Here is a 21,696-nt window from a genome sequence, read left to right as displayed (position 1 = left end):
AATGTCTGCAAATTCCGTTGACTGCAATTAGCCCAAAAACACAAGAAAAGTTCTTTCTGCAGGTTTTATGGCAAAACAGGAATTATGTTTAAGATAAATGAGTAGGGCACTAGTGCATTCAAACAGAGTCATTGGAAGCTGGAAATTTCTTTCTTAAATGAGAATGACCAAGATGGTGCCTGCCAAAGGGAGACATGACTACAGATTGAGTACACTGCTATGGGCCAGACGGAGCAATAAACACATTTGTCAGCAATTTCAGAAACATTCCTCCTGTACTCAGAAAAATAGGTGTCGTTTGATAGAGAAAAAAGCACAAGGTAAACAGCAAGGACACGATACTGCTGAAGGTAACTTGGGATAGAAGATGTAGTCCAGTGATTCCTTGGTCAAGCAACAAAAGTAATGAGCAAAGGTTGGTGATCCAGTTAGACTGATACCTGTGGAAGATTGATAACAAGGTATTACATCTAACCAAAATATTTTACCGAGCAAAAAACTTTCAGTGGTAGCTAGAAAGAAAATAAACGAGGGGAGGGAAGGGTGCAGAGAGACAGAGAAAGCATTTGCTAGGAGTGAAAAACTCTAAGTTTTCTAGCTGTTCAGTTATTTGAAAAGAGCATGTCACACATTGGCATTTTTTAACTGTTCAGAACAGCCCAATGAATTCCTTTGTCCCTCTATAGGTATCTTCTTGGGCAAAACAAAAGGATATTACTAAGCTAATGGGACTGGAAGAACCCATTAGCAAAAGTTTCCCTGGGACTGATTTACAGAATGAATGGGCAAATCAAAAACATGAAATTAGCAGCATGTATCAGCCTTCTATATGATCCACAGAACTAAAAGCTTTTAAGATGTGCCAGCCTCAGGCTTCTTGCTCCTTAAGGCATGCATGACATGAAAACAAGAGACTACCAAGCACCCATCATTAGTGAAAATAGGGTATTTTAGCGATACTGGCATGACTAAAATGTAACTGCTGATCAGTGCCAATTAACTAGAATAATCCTGTTAGCATTAGCTCAACTGTTCATTTATAAATCTCTGCAACACTAATTGTATTTGAAGTTCTTTCTAACACTAACTCCTTTTGTGTGGCGCTGAAAGCCTTCAAAACACTCATCAATTGAACAGCTGATATAACAAACAATCCTTCTTTAACCCTTTGCAGTGCTATAGTTCTGCATATTAACTATATCATATATTGACCAAGTTTTTATTTGGTAATTTTATTTTTTTATATATGGAACATTTTATTATATATTTACAATAAGCATTATACTCTTGCCATAGGAAGAGCTGTATCTTATCAAATACTGAGTATTGCTGATTGTTTTCAGTATATATCCCACTAAGAAAAGTGAACAAAAGAAGCCCCTGCATTGCTAATGTTCTTTATCAAGCTCATAACTTAAATCACAACATCCATTCATCCATACAAAATCAATTAGATTTGATTTTTACTTATTGCTATTTAATTTGGACCAGAAGAGCATTTTGGCAGGAAATACTTAGTTGAACTGAATATAGTTGACAGTGTTGTTTCAAATTACTGGGCACCCTCATCAGCTCTGGATGAACTTTTTGATCAAATCAAAATGGACAATAAAGAAAATGCAAGAAGATTTCATTAAATAAATTTATTTGTTAAAATAATTTAACTCCAAATACAACTGCTGAGTTTGCATTGAGTTCTATGTACAATTCTTGTTTTATTTGAAACATCAAGGTTTAAACAACTGACATTGTTACAAAACAAACTGTTGCCCCATTTTAAGTTGCCAGTTGTATTAGAGCTCAACAATTAACTGTGAAATACATTAATTCACCCATAGGAAACTCCAAATCAACAGCGTTAAGTCTGACTCCAGAACCCACTTCAGTCTTTCTTCAAACCCTGATCAAGAATTAACAGATGCACAACAATGCAGATAAAAGCCTCCTGCAGTTGTCAAACATTTGCTTTTGTTGCGGAGTTTCACAATTAAAGCCTAACCAGTGCTTTGACACAACACTGGAAAAAAAAATAAAAAATTAAAAACAAACATGCACAAAACCCCCCAACCAAATGGCTGACATCTTTAGGCAACATTCTATACAGGAAAGCAAATACCAGTAGTTTTCCCACAGAAAAGTAATGGCAACTGTAGCACTGGGGTTAGGGAGAGGCTAGAATCAGAACAGAAAATGTCATCAATTTTATTTTTTTGACACTCTGAAGGAGTGAGCAGGGGGACAGACACAACAGAAAAAACCCAAACAAAATTCAATGCAAGTTATATTTAATACTCTTGATCTGATTCTGTTTACTTTAATGGTTTTTGTGTGTATTTTTAAGGGAAAGAGGAAACAGTTGCTCTCACTATCACAGCTTAAAAGAATAAAAGTTGCAACTTTTTTTTTAAAAAAACTAACAAAACTGGAGAAATGCTGTCTTTGTAGAAAAGTACAAAGCTCTACAAGAACAGCCAAAGGAAAAGTGGGTCTTTGGAACAAATAATAATTTTTTAAGGCATGTTATAAGAAACTTTCAAATACTATAATTGGTAATCCTATCAGGGTAAAAATGAAACAGTGACCCAAGAGCAGTGACTCCTGCAGGGTGGCCATGCAGCCGCCGTGTGGCTCACCTACCTCCCTTTTGGCTACCCCTGTAACTTGAAAAATCTGTCGAGTGCAACTGTCATTGATTCAAGCTCCACTATCTTCATATTAGTGGAAATACAAATAGTGCATAACTACTTCCTCAGAACTATACAATGAAAAACAACACTTACGCTTTGCCCCCCCAGCCAAGTTGCATGGTAGCTTTCATATGGCCTATGCTTTTGAAAATGTAAGAGTGTAATGAAGAAACCAAACTGGGAGATACTTTCTTCAATATTTTCTGTTAAAAATTTACTGTGCAATTTTTCCTATATTTAAAGCCCATCTGCTTTACATTATGAATTTCATGTTAGGCTGTTCATACTCTACTTCAAGCCATTTTCTTGGTTGATGAACAATCTGTGAGGTAAGATTTTTAACATCTCTGTAAATAACCTCGCATAACATGTACTTCCAACTCAGTTTGAAATTTGGCTTTGGTTTGTTTTCTGGGCTTTGTTTTTTGTTTGTGGTTTTTTTCGAGAGCTTGTGCAGTGGATCTCACACTGACAAGCTGTTTTACGGATGGATTGTGCTGCTTGATAAACCATTTCCCAATCTAGATATCTGAAACCCTGAAATATCATTAATCCAACATCTCACATCTTGCTTAAGCGTGGCAGCTGATACAATGGGCAGGCAGGGGGTGGTAAGAGAACATTCATACCATCTAGTTTAGGCATGTGAGTTGTGTGACTTGGAGGACTAAAGTTAAAAGCCTAAGTTTGCTATATAGTCAATGGAAAGAGGTAGGTGCCTCTAGGGGGGCGATTCAGAGCACCCAAAATGGGCATTCAGATGCCAGAAATAAACGGTGTGCCTATCTCCCTAAGAGAACAAAGTACAGTAAGGAAAGCTCTGCAAGGTAGATGGGAAATGGGCTACATTTACGTTCTAGTAAGGCTTAATGTTCCGTGACATCTAATGCCCTTTGTCACACTGGCTGTGGAAAGGTCTTGAAAGATTAAGGGCAGAGTTGGCCAGTTCTCTTCTGTGAATATTATTTTCTTTAGTTATCATCCAGTGAACTATAATTCAAAATGTTAAGGATATTTATGTATGGAAATCTGCAAAGTGTTTTCTACTCCAGTGTCCTCTGTGGCAGATGAGAGCGCTTTTAGGAAGTTCTGCAGATGGAGGCAAAACTCTCGAACCTAACTCCAATTACAGCATTTCTAAGGGCCATATACACACACACATACACACTCAACACACACACACACACAGCCCAGCACCCCTATTTTCACTCATTTAAACACAAGGAACTACACTGTTACTGCACAAGATTGAAAAACTAATAAACGCATGGTGTTATTTAGACCACAGGCTCAGTGACTGTATTTTTATGGCCAATTTTACCTATAAAAGATCCAGCTCAAGACAATCTCTCCAGCATTTAAAATCTAAACATTGCGATTGAAAACTTTTCTATACTTTGATTGTAAGACTTTGAGATAGGTATTTCTGTGCCATTAGTCATGCAAATGATAAATACTTCACTGCTATGAAACTAGCAAGTCAGAGCTCGAGCATCCTTTCAAAATAAAATATTTGCTCCCACCATTAAGCACTCCAATAATTGGGGCAACCTTTGAATAGTGTGTCAGGCAATTAAAGAGCCATTTCCACACTCACCTAAGGATTTACAACCATAACTATTTCACCTCTGAACCAAATGATTTCACGTGGTTATTCAATTTAAGTTTTCAACATTAAAGCTATCAAATAGCAAACTGGATTTTCAAAGGTTAGTTCGGGATCACACCAGAGAATGTAGCCCTTAAAGGCAAGAAAAACTGTTGTCTTTAACAAACTTAAAAATGCAGGATGTTCATACTGTCCCACGAGGTTTCTGCAGAAGGGAACATATGGATGAAACATGGCTTAATTTTCCTTACAAGATGGTACTAGTTAATCTATTAAAGTGTTCCTTGTTAGTAAGGCTCAGCAATTTTTTTTTCATCACAGTTGCTTCCTCCTGGTTCAGTAAAGTGAAAATAAAGATGCTTCCTGCTTTGTAAACAGAGGGTTTGTTTGGCTTTTTGTAGACCAAAACCTGAAGTGATCCTCCATTTCTGAGCAGCAAAATGAAAGATTTAAAACATTCCAATGCCAGACTGTTTCTTCACCCGTCACTTGTTTCCAGATCTTGCCTCTCATTTCACACACACTGATTCAATGTTTTCTATTTCAAGATGTGGGATAGTGTAGAAATAATAGCATTGATTTTGAAAAGAATCCAAACTATATGGGTCTCTGGTAGCCTTTTCCTCCAACACTGTCAGAAGTTCTGGTGAAATCAACATAATTGACTGAACAAACTCAGCCACATGTGATAGTGCCCATTCTGAAGCATGGTAATCAGACACCAAAAGACTTGGCTCTCCTTTTTATGCTTATGGTCGTTGTGAATGGTCTTCAGAGACACCCTCTCCACTGCTTTCGTCTCCCGTTCCCAAAAGGATTCTGTCCTCTTCGGAAATAGTTGCTGTTGTTGCTGTCTGACATGACAACACACGTACGTTCGACTGGAACGACCCTGTAGATCAACTGACTGTGCCATAAAATTGCAGGTGCTCAAAGGGAAAAAACGGGTGAGATGTGGTCATTTAACCCAATTATATTCAGAGTCAGTGATTGACTTTCAGTGCTCAGCTCTGAGTTAATGTTGCTACTTCACTACAGATGTATTTCAAGTGACCCACAAACCAGGAAGTGAAGTAGACAGTTTTACCACCTTACAAAATTTCTGCAAATTAAGTCCAGGTTAGGTCATTTTTAATGCTATTGTATATTACATGCAGAACAGCATGGGTCATCTTTGTCTGGCTGTGCTGCATAGTTCATTTGTCTAACAATTTCCGCAAAGAGCTCATCCACCATTGTTTTACTTTTAGCAGAGGTCTCCATAAAGGGGCAGCCCCATTCTTCAGCTAAGGCTCTGCCTTCACTCAATGATACTTCTCTCTCACTTTCCAGGTCCACTTTATTACCAACCAGAATTACTGGCACCTTCTCATACCTACAGTTTAAAAACAAAAACAACAACAATAATTATATTTTAAAAAATGGCAACATTCTTAAAGAAAAAAAAAAATCTATTTGCAAACAGTACAGACCCAACAGGAAAGAGACATTTGGATAATCTTAAAATTTTGCAATTGAAAAAATGCATATTTCACATTCTAGCTATTTGTTGCACATCTTGTTCCCCTCAGAGCTTTAAAAGTTCTACAAAAATCTTCCTCCTCTGAATTTCCCTTCCTCCAGGAAAACTTCCACACTACAAAAATGAGGCATATATTACTATTTTCTCTGTTTGCAATCTCCATGTGTGAGAACAGGATGGACATCAAACCCTCCCTTCAACATTTTACATCCTCCTTCTCCCTGAAGGTATTTTGTATCTCCTGCTTGGGATAACGATGCAACACTCTCCCTTTCAGGCTACATTTACCTTTGGTCAATAAACACAGAACTCTCTGAATAGCAATAAATGAGACAAAACCAAAGGACCAGTAAATTAATTCCTTATTTTAGGAAATGTAATCCACTTCAAGTACTGCATACACACAGAAGTATTGCTATATAAAAACAAGTACTAGGTAATACAAAATGTGTATCTCTCTCATGCAGCATTCACATCATTATGCCACTTAAACAAGTTGAAGAGACAAATAAAAAATCAAAATTAAGTTCCAGGCAACACTATCACAGTTCTGCTTCATAATCAACTTGGACAGCACAACAGATCATATAACTATGAAGGAATTTATTACTTTGCACCTCCCTGTGAAGGGATCCTTGCCAAAATTTTTTACAAAATTGAAATGTCTGCCTTTTTTTTTTTTCCCCCCATCCTCACATTCATACCGTTCTTCAGACATGAAACTAAGTTCCATCAGGTTTTAAATTTACATATTTGCCATAGAAAAGAAAAGAGAGACGAAAACACTGGGCCGACTTCCAAAATACTCTTACTCAGGTTTTCTCATGAAAGCAACTAGGACTGAGAGAAAAACCAGTTATGACTTTTAGCACTTAAACCAGACCTAAGAGAAGCAAGATGGTACCTTCTTAACTTAAACCTGATTTTCTCCTTCATATTATCTTAGTAGCATTGCTTTGAGTCAAATCACTGGAGTAAGGCTGGACTGTGGACAAAAGACGCAGCTGACACCTGCAGCAGCTGAAGATGACACCATCCTTAAGCCACCTATTACACCTTCTTCATCCCTTCCACCCGTCTCCCCTTCCTGCCAAGCAAGGCAGCAGAGCAGTGCTGGTGCACCTGCCTCAGCTGGTTGAGGGAAACAGCCTGTTTCCCTGTCTGTCACCACTCTGCACTGGAAAAGGTAACCTGTGTGCTCCTGCTGGCTCTGCAGCAGGGACAGCAGGCTCCTCCAGAGTCAGAAAGGATAAAAGGCCAATAATGTCTCAAACCACATAAGCAACTCTTACATCACCAGACTAGTATCAAAAATTTGTCCAACTATGACGTAAGATGTAGCTGAAATTCTAAACTTTGTTATGCCTCTTTGCTAACTAAGGGAAGCTAACTAACTTTGCTAACTAGCCCATAGTCTAGGGCTGTCATCGATAATTGTAGACAATTCCCCTCACTTTTACCATTTATCCTGCCTTCATTTACCATCTGAAGAGATACAATCCATTTCTTACTCCGTAGATATGCAGTGTTTAGCACAATGATACCCTTGGAACTCCTGCAAGAGCAAGCTGTCATTAATTAAGTACCAAAATACACAGAAGCATCTTGAAATCTGTCCTCCTGAGTTTAAACACAAGACAGCATAGTCTTTAATTACATAAGATGGATGGCATTCAACAGATAAAAAGAAATATTGAATTACTGTCTTATCTTTATTGTTCAGAAGCATGTGTCCTGTTCTGTTTGCTATACAGCATTAAAAAAACCCTTCAGTGGAAATGGAATCATGTACACCTTCACTGCATTTCTTGATATCTGAGGGCCCTGAATTTCCTCTCACTCCCCACTGGCTTGCCCTCTGGTAAAATTGAGAAATTCAAAGCAGGTGCTTGAGAAATGCCCAGTGAAGAAATATATGAGCCAGAATTAAAACACAAGACCACCCCTTTCAGTTTTGTGAGATCACTCCAATTTGTTGAGAAACACATGAGGAAACACATACACACTTGTTGCAGCTATAGTCAGTTCCACTGAAACATTCAAGTGCTTAAAAGATTTAGGAACCTTAGAAAAGCTGGGCAGCTAAGTATCTGAGAGCCTGTATGCTATGAGTACTCAGCACCTGGAAATTGAGCAGTGGAAACACTGACGTTTCATACTGAAGAACAGAAAAAACTGATGAGCTGACAGAAAAGATGTGAAAAGCCTAATTTAATTTATTTGCACAGGGCCATCTAGCAACTATTAGGTGGAACAGATAGAAGCAAACTTCTGTATTGCTTTCCCTGTTGCATTTACCCAATTCACTAGCTACCTTCACCACCTAAAATGAGATCCTACAGTCAATAGTCTTCCTTACAATTCAGATTCATCCAATAACCAATAACTTTACAATACTGAAATGTGTAAGAAAGTGTTTCTGCAAAGCTCTCATTATGTCTTCTTATAAAAAATAAAGTTGGTCTTGCAGACTACATACCTGTACTACCTAGATTTTGAGTAGTTAAGTTTACAGAGAAAATACATTATATATATATAATACATATATATTCTGTGTGACATATACTTTAGATTTTTATATATACTTATGCTCATTTATAATATATACAAACAATTATGTCTTTCTACATAGAAAATTCAGTGTCTACTACCTAGAATACAGCAAATAATGGAAAAACAGTCCATGGATACCAAGCAGAAGACTGGCTCTGGTATGGGCTTATGAGCTCCAGCTCATTATCAGTCTTGCCAGACCCAAGCTGGGCAGGGGGAGTTAGACCAGACTTCTGTGTATCACATTCCCCAAGTACCAAGAGGATGATGAACTGTGTGTCTTCATTCAGAGTCCTAAGGGTCTCTGCACTGCACTTCCCAGTTTTTGAGCTCTGGTGTGGAAAATCTAGCCCTTGACTAAATCGAGCTCTACAAGCTCTGAAGTTCAAGCTAGCTCTGCACCCTTTACCCCCCAACACTGCCAGAATTTCCTGCCTCACTTAGTATCCTGGGCAAATTTTTTTATGATGAGTATGGGGGAGACCCCTGGCTCAATACTCTCCTTACTACAGCTGCTGATCTCACTGGAGGCAACTTCTGCTTGGATTTGGAGACCCCACTTGATATTCAGAGCTTTGACCAGCCAGATGTTGCACACCCATTACTGAGGTGGTGTGCAGCAGCACAGGCCCACCAAGGGAAGGGAGATTTCTCAGATGTGGGGGAATTACATGATTGTAATGAAATACGAAGGGAAGAAGAACATTTCTTCCTCATGGGCTTTTCACCCTGTTGAATTTCAGTGGCCCAAGAGAAAAACAGGTGCTTTACAAAGGAAAAAAATGAACAAACAAACAAAAAGAGCCACCTTGCAACGTCCAAGCAGCAACGCAGAACCCTTCCATACAACCACAAATATCAAACATAGGAATACACAAATCCTACCAAAAGATTCTGGTAGGATCTAACCTACTCACAAATACTTTTAGCAGAGCAAGAGAGGCTAAAACCCCATCACCTATACTGAAGTCCTGAATCCAGGCTGCTCCTCCCATCACGGGGAGAGCAGCTCAGTCCACAGTGGGAGCTGGGCATAAGTTCTGCCTTTTGCTGCAGTCCATCTGCCCGTGCCTGTCCCCTTAGCAATGGGAAAGTGGCACAGTTCTTCTCCTCATTTCAGGAGCAGAAAAATCCAATTTTCTCAATATAGCTGAAAAGCTTTGAGCAGCACTGATCATTTCTAATGAAAAGCACAAGGGCCACCTGAAAATAAGAATTGCTGCCACTTTTGTCAGTATCAGTGCAGCACAGTATGTATTCTAGGGCAAATATCATAGCAGAGCCTGTAAGAAAAACTCTCAAATATAGCAGGGGAAGGCTTGGCTTTTCAAGACCTCTTCAGGAACAAATTTTTGCAAGACCAATTACACATGTTTGCAGAACACGTTTAAAGAACAAGGCACTTCACCCTGTTTTAATGATCTCACTATCTTTAGCTCCAATATGACAGACACTGAGCAGCAGCGACTCTTGAAGAGATAACATGACTGCAGTCATTTACAGCCCTATGAAAGGCACTGGTGCAGAGTTAAATGCCATCATATCCAGGATATCACTTCTGACAAGGTACAGTCATTGCTCCATAAAAGACAATCAGAATGTATTTCCCAGTCCTAGATAACTATTCAGTGCTAAAACCCACTGTTACCCATCTTTAATGAGCACCTGGAACCAATAGCCCACAGTAAGTCCCTCAGTTTTCCTGAAGATGGACACCACAGCCACATGTAATCAATAAATACACAGACTTCAAATGTTTTATGTAGACCAGTTATACACCACTGACCACACAGCCTTACACGTCACATGGCAATAAATAGTTTCTAAATTTTATCTTATGGCACACGCATCTGTTTAGATTACTGTGTAAACTTTGAATAACAGCTTAAAACATTTAGAAAGCTTCAAGATGAATGGTATGAAAATAATCTTCAGAGACTTTTACCTCACAGTTTTTCCACCTCCAATCATACCCAGAAGGAGAAAAACATGGGCAGTACCTGACTTCACATCTGAATGTCTTTTAAAAGGTACTTCTCAGATTTCTGGTTAGAGCTGTCATTGGATAAAGATAAAAACAAAGACAATGTGCAGTGAAAAGATAATAAAAATGAAGACTAAAAGAGCAAGAATTAAAAAAAACCAAACGAACAAACCAAACATACACCAAGGCTAATAAACTGATTTGATTCCCTTAAAGAGTGGTAGAGATTGCCTAGTACCCCTAAACTCCGTGTGTGTGAGTTGTACTAGTCAGTAGAGAAGATCTTAACAAGTCCAAACAGGTTCCTGTTTTCTAATTTCACATTCTGGAAGTGTTGTATCTTTTCCAGGATTTTTTCCTGAGCTTCATATCAGACACAAATATTTTAAACCAAATAATTCTGTGTAATAAAAGCAAATCAAGAGATTACTGTGTATTCTTAAAGACTATTTCTTATAACAAGTTTAAGTCTGTTGAAGTTTCTGGAAAGATGCATGATTACAGCTTTATATGATAAATACTGGGACCACTGAAATACAAAAGATATCTATACATGGTAAGTATTACTAATAATCAAAAGGACTCTCCAGTACTAAATTACCTTCATCACCTTCTACACATCTTTCTCTCTTTTTTTTTTTAATGCATTTCTGGCACTTTTGATAGATTTCAAAAAGGAAATTAATTTAAGGGATAAAGATATTAGTGATGGAAATTACATCAAAAAGTCAGTAAACAATAATTATTCTTCATTTTAGACTTACAAAAAATTTCTGGTATGAATCCTGCCAAAATACACAGCAAAAGAATTCTGGGTCATATGAAATAAAGCACCAGAAATGACAGTTAAATCGATTAGGTTATTTACAAATTCACACTAAATGTAACTAAATACCCTTTCATAACCTAACTTGCAAACTTTGATTGCCTGCAGTAAAATCTGTCATAACTTGAACGTGCAGTTTCCTCATCTAGAGGAAGAACATATTCCAAGTGTAACTATCAAGACTTTTTCTAATCGCTTTCACATAATTACTTGGATATTTAATGCAGAATCCTCGATAGTTAAAACTCACATCAGCTATGGAGGATAAGAAAAGGCACAGAGTGTTGTTCCCCAGACTGATTCTGAGCCTCTCAAACATCAGGATGAAAGGAAGCAATACCACAGAATTTTCAAGGAGAAAACCATCTTAGCCCTTTGTTGAAGCTACCAATTCTTGAACCAAAGCAGCAGGAAATCTATCTATCTATCTATCTATCTATCTCTGAAGCTATTACTACCTTAAGACACTCAGAGGAGATATTTCACTTTTTCCAAACCCTTATTCTTTGTATTTTGGTAGCTTTAAAAACTGTAACCATTAGGGGCTCATTGTACAGAGTTATGTTTCCATGGACTTCTGCAAATATATACCAATGAAGATGTGTCAATACCTGTAAATGTGTCAGAGAGATACTCAAACCTAAACAAAGCCAGTTTTCTGCAAAGTTTGAGCACTTTTCCCTCTAATGGAAATTATTACAACTTCTCAGGCAAAAGCATACAGAACAGCTGTAAAACTCCCACGATTCTGATGCAAACAAGTCATTCCAGTTTACTAATTAATTGCATTTAATATTCAGTTTTGTAAGCTATATTGTGTAATGATTTAATTTCTTAAGCAACAACTCCCAACTAAAAAAATGGTCTTAAAATCATTTTTATAAATGAGTAGATGTTAAAGAATTTATTGGAAGTCCCACTGCAATTAGGTGGCTGAGTCATGAATTAGTTTGCTATAAAGAACAGTGTATGGCCTAATTGCAGGACTGGGATCTAACACTTTATTCTAGGCTTTGACATGAACTCCTTACATAGCCTTTGGGAAAACACACTCTTCAGGTGGATAGATTGAGGTATATAAAGTCATGATAATTCTACTTACTCATAGGACAGCAAATTAAATAATAATTGTAAAACAGCTTGGGAAGATAATATTAGAATAATAAATACTGTGCCATATCACTTTTGAAAAGCCTTCAGAAACTCTGTTCTTGTACATGAAACTTTCTGGAAATAACCACCTCAGCTTAAATAAAATACTTTAAAGCCGGTTCAGTTCTGTGGGTGTTCTAGCTGGCTTCACTTTCCAGTTTGGTTTCAAGGTCTAGAAAAAGTCTCAACCAGTGCCAGTTTGGCTCACCATTGGTGCTGTGCTTGTAAGAAATAAGAGGAAATAGTTCCCTTCCAACCAAAAGCCCAAGAAAGAACAACCAACCACAATATACAGAAGCACTATAAATATCTGCTTCCCAACAGGTACAATAAGCACTTTTCAACCAAAGCACTTATTACACACATTATTCCTAAGCAGCTTACAGCTGAGACCTTCTAAGGGACAAGAACCACGGATGGTACAACCCAATACACACTTAAAGGCCATCTGGTAAACCTACATTCCCTTGCTGCAACAGAATGATGCACATCATCCCTGTATGAAGGACACCAAAGATCTTTACAGGTCATTTCCGATCACTTCAGCGAAAAATTCTCATCTACAGAGGATTTTCCGCATCTAAGATTTCATAGGGGAACCAGAATAACAATAAACTCCTTCCATGTTTTCAGCCTGCTTCTGCAAGTCACTGCAGATACAGCTTCCATCAGCTCTGCCTTCAGCTTTTAAGGTAAAATGTCAAGAACATCTGAAAATTCAAATGTCTTATCAACATGTCTTAAGGGTTTGCTAGTCACTAAAGTAAGTCCTGAAAAAAAAGGTCCCTGATCATTAAGATGTTAGGGAGACATTTTCTCATTAAGCTTGCAGAACTCCATGAATGTTTAAACTACATCCCATGACACTGTCTGTTCCCCTCGAAGTAAGGCTCTGGCACAGGTGAAGGAAAACAGCACTCTGACCGCTGGGGATGATAACAAGGAGCCAAAGACACAAGTAGCTTCAGTTCTCATCTACTGCCGTTTCAGATGCTCAAAAGCCTTCACAGACAAGAGGTTATTTTTCACCTTAAAAAGGACACTTCTCCCTAGTATCTATCATTAAAATTCATAGCTAACACTGAAGTCTATTATCAAGACTGGAAAGACTCTAAGGGATATATAAAATCTACCTGCTTAGCAGCAGGTTTGCTGGGAGCATATCCAAACAAGATTTTAATCCTTGAGTTCCCTCTCTATGCCAATCAAAATTCTCATTTTACACAAACGAGCATCAACATCATCTTGTTGAAATCCTAAAATGCTTGCCACACTTAGCAACTCAGAAACACTGGAATTTTCGAATGGGAATTTTCTGTTCCTTGGTATAGCTTAATAAAAAAAAGAAGCAATAACCACAAGTAAATACAATGCAAATGTTTTACCTGACTTTTTCCATTGTGACTAATTTTCTTGTTTCTACAGATTTGTCCTACAAATCTGAGATTCCCACAGCCTCACCAATTTCATCTAGCTCCTGTCTCTCTACTCAGTTCACACTGAAAGAAGTCTACTTGTCAAGATACTAACAGATTATGAGGCATGTTATGGTTCCTTAAATACAAAAAAGTTCTTGCTCAAAAAATTTCCAGACATTAAAGCTGATCATCTAATTTTTTTTAATTTACTGCTACTAGCTGTAGGAATGGCTCAACATTTTGAAAATTAGGCCTCACATTTCAATATTTAAGCTTTGCATCCATAATTGAAAATTATTCTTAATAACCACATTAGTTTTCTTACCTTGAGTATTTTTAAGCCATATCCATGCTAATATACTAACATTTATTCCAATACAATGAGCATGACTGGATATGTCAAGGCTTTCAGTACCTACCAAATGTGCAACATATAGAAGATTCTAAAATTAAAGAGACTACCACCTATCTTTTTTTTATATTCTGAAGTCTCAAAAAAACCCCATTGCTTCTAAATGACCAATTTTTTTCAGACATGGCCACTTATAATTGAACTTTATCCACTGATATCTTACAGCAAAGACATGAAGCATCAAGCAAGAGGAATGCTGACATATGATTTAAGAGATGTGGGTTCAGTTTCACACCCTGTTACAGACCTCCGGTGCCATTTCTAGCAAGTCCCATGAACTCTGTACCTCTGCTCTCCATCTGAAGAAAAGAGTTGTCAGCTTTAATCACTATTACCTATGGCACATAAACACTTCTGAGGCCTTCCATCCTTAGTGATGGAGGCAATCTGAACATCTTGAAGGATGCAGTAGCAGTTTTGCCTGCTCTTCAAGTGAAAAAGCACCCTGCATCCCAGCTATTCTCAGCAGTAGGTTATGTAACACCACAACATTTTGGGATTTCTTTACAATTATTTAGAACGTTAGGGCAGATTCCGTGACAACATCAAATCTGTCAGCAGAAAGAATAAAGCTAGTGGATTAGGTGTGCCTTGAAGCAAGAACACCAGCTTTCAGGACAAAGTCAAGGCTGTTACCTCGCTTCAACACCACCGGCCTGAGCAGAAACTGCGAAGGCCCACAGTATCTTAAAACATATGCTGACATTGAGGGATTTCTCCTCCTCCTTGCACCTCTGTACAAAACTCTACAAGGTCATAAAGCCTGCCTATTCTGATGATGTGGGACTGAAACAGGTCCCTTTGCAAAGGCAATAAAAAATGCAGATACCTATTAAAAGCCATGCGAGCCTCTTGCACATCATACAATCTATGGATTATAATTGTTTTATAGCTTAAAGTTATTACATTGCTGTGTTCAAAAGAACTCAACAGCGACCCTAAAATGCATTACCAGTTACCCATCAATACATGCTTTGTCACCAGAAATTTCTGTCAGAAGCATATCTTGATATGCAAATGTTTATCTAAGCCACTGTAATATTTTAAAATATACTGTACAACTTCCTGTACAAGCAAGCACTGACAAAGGTGAGGGAGGAAGAAGAAAGTGACTAAACAGATTTGTACCAACTCAGATATATCAAAGTTTACGCCTGTAGCTGGCCTAAAGAAAAATCCTTGCAATAAAATACTCTTAATAATCCTTTTGGAAAAGCTGAGACAGCATCCAGACTTTGTATAAAGCACAGAGTCTGTAAAGTAATTTATGAGTACAGTGGTAGGTCTAGTTTCTTATACAGTATCAATGCTGCTGTCTAAAGCTCTAGTTCTTCCTTCTGCCTACAACTTTTCCACTCACCGTTCTCCAGTCCACAATTAGGATTAAGCATGTGCCCGTTTCCTCCATAACTACAGCAGTGACAGTGTGTCTTTCCCCACCAACAATTCTGACAGAACTTAATCATTATTTAGATTTCTCATTTGTTCCAGATGTTGATCTGGGCAGGAAGGGACCTTGGGAAGTCTCCAGTCCAACCCCCTGCTCAGAGCAAGGTTAGCCAGGAAATCTGAACCAGCTTGCTCAGGGCCATGCACAGCTCAGTCTTGAACACTTCCAAGGACAGGCCTTGCACAATCTCTTTGGGAATTTGTCCTAATAATGTTTAATTTAGTTTAACTTCGCTGCAGAATTCAAAACTTACTGACAGGTAATGGAGGAAGATGAGACACACGGACAACTGAGTTGCATAAGGCTTTCTTACATGGAAAATGGGCTGAGAAACAAATGACAAAGTTATATAAATATTTATAGCTATTAATTTATGTAGAGGAAGTGATAATCATACTTACAGGTCTCAAGATAGACATATATCTTAGAATTCTGAAAGCAAAATGAACTAACCAGATTTTGCAGAATTACCTAAAGCTCAAGCATAAGTTAATGACAACTTCAAACACTTTATCCTTGTTTATTTAAACTATAAAAAGCAAAACTTTTTAGTGGATACATAAAGTAAAAATAGCAAAAATAGTCAAATGCATATGCATTTTAAAAGGGCCAGAAGACTATAGTCCTCTAAGTATTAGTTCACTCTTCAAAGCCAACACACTCTTATATTACTTTAACCAAATTATAATCACTGATAAAAATTCCACTGCAAAACTTGTTTAAACTATGCTAATAGGATTTTCTCTAGCTCATTAAAATTACACTTTTACAGTCTTCAAGAATAGGCCTAACAATTAATTCAAAATCTTCTTAGTAGCATCACTTGCTTCCAAAGGATTAGAGTCCAGGAATGACTGTGTTGTCCTGTCCAGTGAGAAACCCAGGGAAAGAAACAGTTGTTCTTCCATGCTGAGGTAAGATACTTTTACTCCAAAAAAATCTGTGCTCCTGACTTTCAGCACTACCCACGTATGGCCTCTGAAAATAAATGCAAGCCTAGGTCACAGAATTCACCTCTGATAATCTGACTGCCATGATCTAGTATGCAGAATCGAGCATTACATACTGATACAAACTGCAGTTCCACAGAGGCTTTTATTTACTTGCTTTTTAAAGAATTTGACCTTTTGCAATGAACCTAGCTGCACGTCACTAAAACTTAAGAAAAAGTAAAACAAAAATAATAGGGCTAATTGGCAAATAACCTGGCCTGAATTTCCGCCCTCTCATCAGTCTCCATGTAGAAGCTAAGGCAGGTAGATACCAGAGTTTTTATGATACTGCATAGCCTGAAAAGACTTTGTGCATCTAGTTCAAAGAATAGACTTTCGTTGCCCTAGAAACTAAAGAAGAACACAGCTTAATGTCCTTCAAACTAATAAAAACATCCTACAGTGCATATAAAAAAACTTTGCAAAAAATGCCCTGTTGAGACAGATCTTCCTTGCAATGGTATAATTAGGGTACAACTCTGGATATTTTTCAGAAGATGGACTATTTTACAGAAACTCTAAGCAAGTGACCATCACGCTGATACAGTGAACCAATTCAGGACAAAATAGGATAAATGCTATCATTTTCTCTTTTACTGCAGAAGTAGTATTCTGATTTAATATCCTTTTGACCATAGTCAGACCCTCCTCTACCAACAAAGAACAAATCCAAGGCCTTGACTAGTATCACGAGCAGATGCTCTGAAAGCCTCTTCACTCCTGCCAAGTTTCTACCAGAACATTTGGTTTTCAACTTGGTAAGCAAAAGCATTCTGCCATGACTTTAGAAAGTCAGTGGCCCTTATCTTACAGAACAATTTATCTAATTAGCATATGCCTGATATAAATAATTGCAATGTTAGAATAAACAGAACACTAAGATGGTTTTATTCTCCACAGGTTTAAGAAGTCACCTCCATCTTCAACAACTCAACTTTCTAACTCCATAAATTTTATTCAAAAAGTGGCTATCATGTTGCTAAGTGAAACTGTTTCCATATCTAAAGGTGAACAGACCAAAATAAGAGCTTCAGAATTGTCAGGATTTTTTGATTGTTTGTTACTTGTTTGTTCTTATTAAAAAAATTTTGGTTCATCTTCAAATACAAAATACTGCCTCCCAGCATACTACCTCTATGTGGTATTAGAGAACAATTTACTGATAACCTCCTTTCTATCTTGAGCATAAACTTCAGAAATAATTTTCTTAGGAGATTTTTTCACTCTTTCTACCATAAGACAGGTACCAATTAAAGAAAAACAACAGACTACTTCATTCTGAATCAGTGTTGTGAATATAATCCATTCTAATATCCCAAAATTTCTTAGTAAGAACTTGTTTATAAGATGACATGAAATACAGGGTATCTAGTAAAACAGTGAAATCTAAACATTTTACTTTTCCTCACATACATACATGTGTGTACGTACAATCTCAAATCTAATATTTGATTAACTATCAAAATGAAGCCAGCTATAACGAGGAGCTCAGATATACTCATCATCTCAGATGTCGAGCTATTTATATTTTAACTACTGTACAAATGTTAATTTCCTTGGGTCTAGTCTAGGCTATAAAAAGCTCCTTTTTCCCAGAAGAGTTTTACTAACCTGCCTGACAGCCATTTTATTGTCCACGAAAGACACTCTGTGGCAGCCAGTCAACCCTGCAGACTGTTTTATCTTGTACCTGTTAACCCTATCAGCAAGGTTGGCCCCTGGGACTCCTCTACCACCACCAGACCGCTGCATCTCTGGGGGTTTGGGCACCTGGCTGCGTTGGCTGCGCCAAAGCTGTGTCAGCAGCCCAGGGTCAGAGCCCAAGGCTCCGGCTGTCAGCATCCCCGGGGCACTGGAGCAGCTCCATGCTGGCGTTTTGCCGGTGGCTGTGTGCCGGCTGATGGCTGGTGTCACCCAGTGAGATGGCTCCTCAGCCCAGCTCACAGGGACGACAGGCCCTGCTTGCTGACAGAGAAAGCAACCCATGCATGAGTGTATGAGAGAGGCAAACAGAACAAAAAAAGAGTCTATGTTTCTTACTGACATAATTTTTTTTTTCAGAGGGAGAAAACACAAACAAGCCAGGCTAACCCAAGAAACTTCTTTAAAATGCTGCAAATTCCCACATGGATACTAATTTTAATATTGCTCAAATTAGGTATGAGACAAACAATGTGGCTTTACATTGGTTTAAACAAACTTGTTCAGAAGTAATTTGGTGAAAAAATTTTCACATGTAGACAAAGCCTATTTTAAATTATTTTAAATAGAAGATGACTGCAGATCCTGATAGAATCCATTTCTTTTCCTTTTATCCTGAGTCCTGATCCCAGATGGCTAAAAAACTGAAAAACCCTTGTGTACATATGTGCGTAATTTGTGTATATACACATACATTTTAACTGTCTCTCTTTCTGTGCAAACTTAATTTTTAAAAAACATGTACTTTATTTTACTCGAAGAAAGAAAGTATTACCCCAATGTTTACATGTCTATTTGTCACATTTTAGGTACAGAAAGGATGATAATTTGTATACTTAACCCTCAAAAGTAACAGTATAAAATATTTGAAAAATACCGAAATATGTGAAAAAGTCCGTTTTCTCTTAAGAAAGAGATTATGTTTAAAGGTACTGTACACACCCCCCCGTGTCCATTACACCTTCTTCATGGAATCACTAATTGGTAACTAGAATTTCCTGAAAATAGTTCACTAATTATTTTTTCCACATTAAGTTGTCCTATTCAGAAAGGCCATTCCAATTAATCTGAAGGTGTGTGTGGAGGTGTGAAGCCCAGACTGTTCCCAGTCCTTTTAATCTAACCGCATTTCTTGCTGACAGACAGAAAGTCTTTCAAAGCAAGCATTTTGATCATCTCCTGGAGAAGAATGTAGACTTCAATTACCAGTCTAATTATCCCAGCTAGGAAGGCAATACAATTGCTTAATTTTAGAGTAATGATGGACATTCAAGGTGTGCCTTCTCAGCTTTCATCCAAGGCTGAGTTTACCATTGTCCATCTCTGACACATGAAACTACCACAATGGCAGTCACTTTTTCTAACTAAAAACCATCCGGAGGAGAACTCAACATTCACCAAGTTATGTGATTTCACACCTTTAGGTTATTTGTTTTCTTTCTTGAATATACTCATCTCATTTAAAAACAAGGATGCTTTTCTCCTTTTTTTTGTGTATTTTTTACCAAATATAGTTAGTGAGAAAAAAATAGAGAAGGCAATATCCTGCAATAAATTGCAGCAATTACATTGAATGACCAAGTTCTTGAGAAGCCACGGAAAGAAAACCTTTTCTTTTTCCAAAAATCATACTTCTTTCCTCTGTAAAGTCTACAATGCAGCAATTCTTTCCAGAGGTGAAAACTTTGTAAACACGGGGTTGTTTCTTTTTCCTCAATGTGTCCCTATCAAGCCTAGGAACACATTAGTAAACCCTGCAATACATAGCACCTTCCTTCCCTCTTCCTTCATTCCAGAGCAATTCGGACCTTTTAAGTTCAAATACTCATGGTAGCTTTCTATGTATTTTGTTTTACTCTTCATAACAGAGTTACACTGTAAACTTCGGTCGGTAAAACCTGAATTGCACGGATTTTTTCAAAGAGATACTAAAGTACCTAAGACAAAGCAGTCCGGATAAACCACCTTTCCATCATCAAGCTACCATGATGTTTATCTTCAGCTTCTTGTGATATAATTTTTAGAGATAATGGCCCTTTGAACATGTCTGCTACAGTTTAGTCTTGTGACTAAGGGTTCATCTTGCCCGTCACTTCCTTCCCTTGAGAAAGGGCCCTGCTTTCAGTTAAAGTTCACATGTCCTGTCTACAAACCATCACTGCAGCCCAGTAGTTGAGCTCCTGGCAATTACAGGTGTAACCAACACTGTAAATCAAAAAGATGAAAAGAATAGTAGCTCCAATCCACCAGAAGGCTGTCCAAGGACTGCATTTGCTCATCATAGTTCCTGAAAAATCACCTTTGCACAGATGAGGAGTCCAGGAATCCTCCAATTACACGGTAAGTGCAGAATCTGGGACAAAAGGCCTGGTGGCAGCAGGACCGCTCCCACAATGTAAAAACTGGTACTCAGAGTGATAATAGGAACAACATTTCTTGCCAACAGTTGTTAACAGACTCAACTGATGGGTAGCAAGCATCTGACTTTGGTTGCTATGAAATCTGGCTACAGAGAGCATTAGAAATAAAAGAGTTACAAGAAGTTTGACTAAGAACTGCTAGATAGTAAACAGGCTCATCAGAAATTTGCAGCAACGACATAATAAGACAGTGATACTTTGGTAAGAAGCAGAGGTTATAAAATCCCAGATGGAACAAGTACATTGTGTATGGTGCCAGACTAAAGGCAAGACTATTAGATATCCATTCATACAGTCCAGGCAAAATTATGAGCTGATCCATTATGTTATCTTCTAAGGCAGCAGAGAACTCTTCACCCCTACGCCCATCTAAACATAGCCACACATGCACCACATCAGTAGGCAGCTGACTTCTCCACAGTTTGAATGAATTTTGGGAATATTTGGATTGAATGAACTTCTGGAATGCGCCATCATGCCTAAATTTTCTGGAACATCGAGGACCAAGGAGCACAAAGCTATTGATTCTCTCACACGGCCAACCTATACCAACTATTGGAGAAACAGATGGCATGAAAATAGATTGCTGAGCATCTGCAGCTTCTAATGTTACGTGAGGCTGCAGACAAACAAACTAAGGGATAGACAGAAGAGATGCCTATGAAGGCAAACTAATCACATATCTTCCCATTTGATACTTAACATTAAACTCTATGGACTCTTGACAAGTGATCCTGATACCATCTTCTTCTCCAGTTTCTTTCTAGGAAAGAGTCTATCATCCCTCAGACAACTATTTATGTAAGGATAGACACCTAAGCAGATTCTACTCCAAATAAAATGTTACAATCAGCTATATAATATAACCTATGCATAGAACTCCTTTTAGAGAAGGAAGACATCTGAAGTACAAGACTTGTTAAGCTTATGCTGTGGATGATTTGATCATCAAGTCTGTGGCCTACTCCTT

General features: G+C 37.9%; 1 protein-coding gene across 1 annotated transcript in view; it reads right to left on the bottom strand.

Annotated features, from left to right (window-relative positions):
* Positions 1 to 1,628: 1,628 nt before the first annotated feature.
* Positions 1,629 to 21,696, bottom strand: part of RAP2A (RAP2A, member of RAS oncogene family) — a 31,052-nt gene continuing 10,984 nt past the window's right edge. The window contains exon 2 of the mRNA XM_048295814.1: positions 1,629 to 5,671. Coding sequence (XP_048151771.1) covers positions 5,434 to 5,671 — 238 coding nt within the window. The 3' untranslated portion in view covers positions 1,629 to 5,433. The remainder of the gene's footprint in view (positions 5,672 to 21,696) is intronic.

Source organism: Corvus hawaiiensis, chromosome 2 (genome assembly GCF_020740725.1).
Source record: "Corvus hawaiiensis isolate bCorHaw1 chromosome 2, bCorHaw1.pri.cur, whole genome shotgun sequence".
Classification (NCBI taxonomy): Eukaryota; Metazoa; Chordata; class Aves; order Passeriformes; family Corvidae; genus Corvus; species Corvus hawaiiensis.
Note: the sequence above shows the minus strand (reverse complement) of the source record. Positions and strands in the feature narration are given on the sequence as shown.